Raw genomic sequence first — 6,301 nt, forward strand, 5'->3', positions numbered from 1 at the left:
AGAGTTAATTAGAATAATAATTAAGGCAATGGCATAATGTAGGTATTAGGAACCCTAGATATAAAGAATAGTAGAATCGCATGGGAGCATAATATTTAAAGTAGAAAGGTGGATTTGAAAGCAATGAGACTGAGACATCTAAAATAAAGTAAATCTGAGAGCACAGTAAGAATCAGAGAAGATGTTGTTGAAAGAAAACACAGACACACCAAAAACACTTTTCTTTATTTCCCAAAAGCCTGCTTTTTTCTCTTTTCTTTCACTTCCTTCTAATATAAACTATTATCACCCTAACCATATATTTTTTTTCACACTCCATTATTTTTTATTTCTCCCCATTTACATTTCTATTTTTTTACCACCTTCTTCATTACCTCAAGATATTTTTACTTATTTTTTCCATTGAATTGTCTATATATATATTTACAAAAGAGATCTGTTTTTGAGGAAACCAAGAAAAAGAGAGAGATCTCTCATATATCTTTGTTCCTTCTCTTTCTCCCTCTATTTTCATTTCCCAAATCTTGGTTGACTAAATATGCTGTATATGGAATTGTGATTTTTTTAATACTACATATGGTATATAGTGATTTAATGATGAGAGAAAAAAAAAAATTAAGTATACATTTCCTTATCCCAAGTAAAAAAACTCACAACATTACATCTTACAAACAAAGGGGCATACCAAAATAGAAATGAGAATATCACCTAAAAGAAGTAAAAACTTCTTATACTCATACATCAAACAAAATCTAATATACTATAGTTAATTATCTTGAACAAGTAGTCCACATTTAGGAAAATTGTTTGATTTTTATGGGGGAAAATGTGTGAGATTTTTTCTTGTCTTTTCTCCATAAAAGTACCGAGGAAAAGTAACAAAATTTTGAAATGTGGAATGGAAACTTTAGTGGATTTGAATTATTATTATTTTAAAACAAGAATTGTAAGTACTTGTAAAGAAAAAAAAAGGTAAGATTCCAAGTGAGAAATCTCTTAAATAGAATCTCATATGCATAAAAAGATGGTAAAATTAATATTAATTAATTCCATGAAGTTAATATTGAATACATCTTCACATTAAGTTAATTTGATTTAAAAACACACTGTAATTAATTTTCCGAAAAAAGAAAAACACTGATGCTAAAGAAGCATTCATTTCATACACCAAAAACCCAAGCTTAAACACAAACAAAACTAAATCCTAATATGGAAAAAAAAAAAGCCCAAATTAAGGGAAAATAAAACACAGTTCCATTTTTTTTTTTTTTTTAAGGATATGCTCCATTAGCACTAGCATGAACATCAGACCAAGAAAAAGCTGGATTCCAGTAACCTGTCGTTTCGCCGCCGCCCACCGGAGCCGCTTCCAAAATCGCTGCCGTAGCCGTCGTAACCACATTCGTTACTCCCACGGATCCCTGATGGCCATCGGTGAAATAATTGTTCGACGACGATTTAAGCTTCTGATAGAGGTCCTGAATTCCACCGGCGCCGCCGTGGAGCTGACCTACGCCGCCGTGAGGATACCCATTTTGTTGATGATGAACTTGAGTCTGATTGTTTCTCCAGTAAGAGCTGCAAAGCCCCAGAGAAGAAAAATGAGTGGCCGGCGCCGGATCATCAAAACCCATCGTCTTAGCATGAAACAGCGTGGTCTGCGGTGGGTCGTTATTGATGACGTGGGAGGCGGCGAGATTATTAGGGTTAGGGCTTTGGGTGGCGGATCTCAAAACAGCCAAAAGGTGAGAATTTTGCGGCGACCCCCACAGAATTTGCGTGGGCGATGATATTATTTCGTGATCCAACGCCGACCCATTTCCGAATCCGACCCGACCCAATATCTCAGACGATAAAGTTTTCATTTTTCCAGCTGTAGACTTCCCTACAGCAGCCGCCACCGTCGCGGCGGCGCTTTTGTTCTTCCGACACCCACCGCCGATGGGAACGTTCCTGAGGGCCCCACCTTTGGTCCAATAACGGCGACATGTCTTACAGAAGTGACGAGGTTGAGTGAGGTTGTAGTTGTTGTAGTAACAGAATTTAGTGTTTGAAGAATCACATCTGGGGCACCTCAAGTTTTGGCCTTCGGAATTTGAGGAGGTTGTTGACGTGGCGGTAGCGGTGGTGGCGGTGGTGGTTGTGGCAGTGGCGGCGGCGGTGGCGGAGGCAGGGAGGGAAGTGGAAGGGGAAGAATCTAGAATTGAACCATTGATGGAGATTTTGGTGTCTCCAGCAGAAGCTAAAAGCCCTGATACACCAAATAGTTCTTGGATCATTTTTCTTTTTTTCCTAATTTTGTTGGATTTAAGAACAATCCAAAAACAAAAGGAAAGGAAAGAAAAGAAAAGAAAAGAAAAGCAAAGGGATATAGAAGTGTGAGTTCTTTTTAGTTAGTGGGGAAAAAGAGATAAAAGAAAGTAGGTTTTGTTGGATGAATGTTTTTTATTTGAGAAAGGAAATAATGGAGGGATTTTGAGATGGGGGCTTTTGGGAGTGTGGAAAGAGGAGAAGCGTTTAATATATAGGATATATATTATGTCCTGTACAAAGGAGAAAGCAAAGCAACTGTTTTTAGGTTTTTTCTTTTTAATGCCAACTCGTCTTGGTTTTGAAATTTGGTACCAACTGATTCTTGGAGAAAAACACATATTTTTCCCTCTTTTTTCCTTTTTCCACTTCTCTTTTCTTCACTTTTTTTGGAACTTCGATATGCCCAACATTTTTTTCAAATAAAGATACTATACATTCAAAAGATTAGTACCGACATATTCTTAATACTTTCATCATATCTTGTAGTCAATATATTGATATCATAACACAATAAAAAGAAGAACTTAAGAGAACAAATAGAACAAGACTAGAGAGAAGACATCTCTTGATTCTATTGCTTCTTATGTAGCTTGAATTATTTTAAATTTTATTTATAAACATACACACATTTGGATATTCTACAAAAAGTCGGAGGGTGAGATGATGTGAATAGTTGCGATATCTGACAGATTTAGAAGAGACAAATATTTTACGATGACAACTGCGACGAAGTATTGACGGAAGAATTTGATGCTACAGGAGGTAGCAGAGATGGAGTGGATGGAGAGACTGATGAAAAAGTTGTTTAGGAATCAGTGATATATAAATGTATTTGATTAATAATCAATGTACTTTCACATTTGCTTTGGAGAAATAAGTAATCTGTAAAAAAAAAAAAAAAAGAATATATGATTTTTTTTTTTTAATTTTCTTTCAAAAATTCAATAGTATTATATCAAGTACAAAGTTTTTAAATTCTCTTTCATACCGCTAATGATTTGAAAAATTCAATAATATTATATCAAGTACATGGAGTTTACCTTTACCAAAGATGATATGATTGAAATTATAGCATGGACTTTAATAGTCTACAAATTTATTTAAACCTAAGATATAGTGCTTCAAGTATCTCTATAATTTGTTCAAATATGACAATAACACACCCCTAACTCTTTCAACCCAACTAGCTCTTAATTTGACTCAAACTTATTAGGTTTTGAGGGGGAAAAAAAAGAAACAAGAAGAAAAAAACATTAATTCTTCATCCAAGGATTACCATGTATCTTCTTACAAGTCAATATCTGTGAAGTCATTTATTTAATCCTTATCCAAACTCATTAATTAGATGAAGGGTCATATAGTACGACATAAAGGAATAAAAAATGTGTTGTTGATGCTTTGACTCATTGCGGTGCTCTCAACAAGTTTTCTTATGGCTCAATTTCATTACCACAATGGCTCAAAGCTGTGGAATGAGCTGTTTTTCAAACTAATATATTACATGCGATAATTCGCAGCGGGTCGAGGGTATTATGTTATTCATGTCTAAACAAAAGAAATCCATTTTGTTAGATGATATAATATTAAAGTTATTTTCACCCATTAATTTAGATTTTTCGGTCTTGTAAGGGTTAGGAGAAAACATGCCCCAAAGAATAAAAATATATTTATTCAAACATGATTTCAAATGCTTTGAAATACCATTCTAGTTATAGTCTTAGGAGAAAATAAATCAAATAATAAAATTAATCTAAAATACTAAATCAATAACTAAACAAAGATTAATACGACTATATTAATTATCTAATAATACGAAAAAAAATATATAAAATAAGGCCAAAAGGAGATTGGCAGTTTAAATAGAGAATCTTATGGCCATCCTCGTTGGCATGTCAAATATTTGAAAATTGAAATAGACATATGCTTTTGCAATCTCTTTTTCACCATTACCATAGAATTGATGAATTGGAGTAACTTTAACACCCACTTCTACCTCTACCCATACAAAATTGAATAATGTGAAAGTTATGGTATAGATAAAAGTGAGAATGATATTGGGAAATATGGGTAAAGGTTGAGTGTCCCAGCCAGCTACGACGACCCCACAAATTAAAGGCATCATACCCTTCGGGAGGGGGGGGGGGGGGCTCATCCATAAGTTGCATGCTATGGCCACTCATCGTTTGAGCTGCACATTTGGGATATATATTATATCACTTTTAATAATTCTTTTCTCATCAAATTTATTTACACGTGTGTTCATCAACTATTAAATGAATCTGCCTCCATATTCCAATTTTCTTTCCACCACTTCCCTTAAGAATTAACTACTATTTCACTCATCAATGATTTCTTTTTAGTGTTCGGTTGATTTAATTATTATGTACTTGTAGTGGAAACAAACTATCTTTCATTTTTGTAGTAGCTCTAGATTTTTTTTTTTCTAAAGGTAGCTTGTGAGTTGAATTTGAGTGATTTATTGTAACGACTGAGTTTAAGAGAGTACATGAATGAATCAAAATCACATCTAGATGAGAGAGATCCTGAGAACATGAAAGTATGTTTGATAAAAATTTAAAAGAATTGAAAGTTATTACCTATACCAATAAGATGTATCTTTTTTTTCGGTGACTCAATCATAGGAACTCTAACATTAAGCATACCTAACTTGGAGCAACCCGATGTTAGGTGACTCAACTGTTTTGCCATGTTATCTTTTTAAAAACTAAAAAAAAATATTTTTTTTATTTTAAAATTTTGTTAAATTTTAAAAATGGAAAATCCTAGTAAAATAAAAGTTGAGATAAAAAAAAAAACAAAAAACAAAAAACGCGGATTTTTCTTTAGAAAAAAAACTGCCTAATTAAAGAAAATCAACAAAATGGTTTTGTAAATGTATTATGTGCAAAAGATTGGATATTCTGATCAATATATAGACCAAAGTTGACTAATGTTTAATTTCTTTTTTTTAAATAAAGAAAAACACTACTGTTGAAGTGGCTGAGTTTTAGTTCACATAGTGACAGAGAAACATTAAAGAAATTACATGAAAACAACAATTCAAACACATGACTCTAGACATTGACACATGAAAAACACTGATTGATGATTAACCTTTTTTTTTTTCTCTTTATTTTCCTCTGCATTCCAGGCTCTGTTTTACCTAATAATATTGTACATAAGACAAACATTATGAACCAAAATTAATATGAAACCCTTTTCTCACCCACGTAAGCTCTATAGTGTTTCTATATTTGTAATAAAGCAAGCATATAAAAGCATCTAGAATAAATATGAAAGAGATAATTGAACTATAATGATGAAAAGCTAATAGTACTTTCAAGTTGAGCTCCAAGTGTCCAATTTATATTATATAATAATAAAAAGTTAAACCATAAATTCTAACTTGAAAATGTGGGCTAATGTTGTTGGGTGAATTTAGACCTCATAAGAGATGCCAAAAATTAGGAAAAGATAAGGAAAGATAAATACTAGATAGAGTAGATTTATCTCATCATATCTAATCCTAACTTATTAAGATTAGGAAAGATTTATCTCATTCGTATCATAAGAGGAAAACATAAACTCTATCTCAAATACATCATTATAACTCCACAAAGGGGACAAAGATCATGGTCTTGATTTGGGATCTAACAACTTCTGACTTCTTCTCTATTCTGTAGTTCTCATACTGACTTATACATCAGAACTCTTTTTCTTTGTTTTGCAGGTCCTCTCTTCCTCATATTACAAATTTAATGTTATTGTCACGTGGAGGCTAGGTGTATTTTCCCTTGGTCAAAGTTTGGCATTAATAAAATTAAAACTTAAAGCTTCCAGACTTATATTTTTCGCAATGTTTAGAAATTTATTAGACGTGAGAATAGTGCCAGAGATTTGCTGATTGTCTCTATATTTTTCTAAGGCAACTTCTAGCAGTTTTTGTACTTGTCACAAATAAAGTCTTAACATCTACCCCAAACATTAC

The 6,301-nt window shown here is 32.8% G+C and overlaps 1 protein-coding gene across 1 annotated transcript; it reads right to left on the reverse strand.

The window, feature by feature from the left end:
* Nucleotides 1-1,013: 1,013 nt before the first annotated feature.
* Nucleotides 1,014-2,621, reverse strand: LOC120072863 (uncharacterized). Its single transcript, XM_039025389.2, has one exon. The coding sequence runs from the start codon at nucleotides 2,277-2,279 to the stop codon at nucleotides 1,272-1,274; it is 1,008 nt and encodes a 335-aa protein (XP_038881317.1). The 5' UTR covers nucleotides 2,280-2,621; the 3' UTR covers nucleotides 1,014-1,271.
* Nucleotides 2,622-6,301: the final 3,680 nt, after the last annotated feature.

This window comes from Benincasa hispida, chromosome 3 (assembly GCF_027475165.1).
Source record: "Benincasa hispida cultivar pf3 chromosome 3, pf3_genome.v1.1, whole genome shotgun sequence".
Taxonomy (NCBI): Eukaryota; Viridiplantae; Streptophyta; class Magnoliopsida; order Cucurbitales; family Cucurbitaceae; genus Benincasa; species Benincasa hispida.

What these genes read in the sequence shown, in the direction of transcription:
- LOC120072863 (XM_039025389.2), bottom strand. Translation starts at nt 2,279, where the DNA reads ATGATCCAAGAACTATTTGGTGTATCAGGGCTTTTAGCTTCTGCTGGA.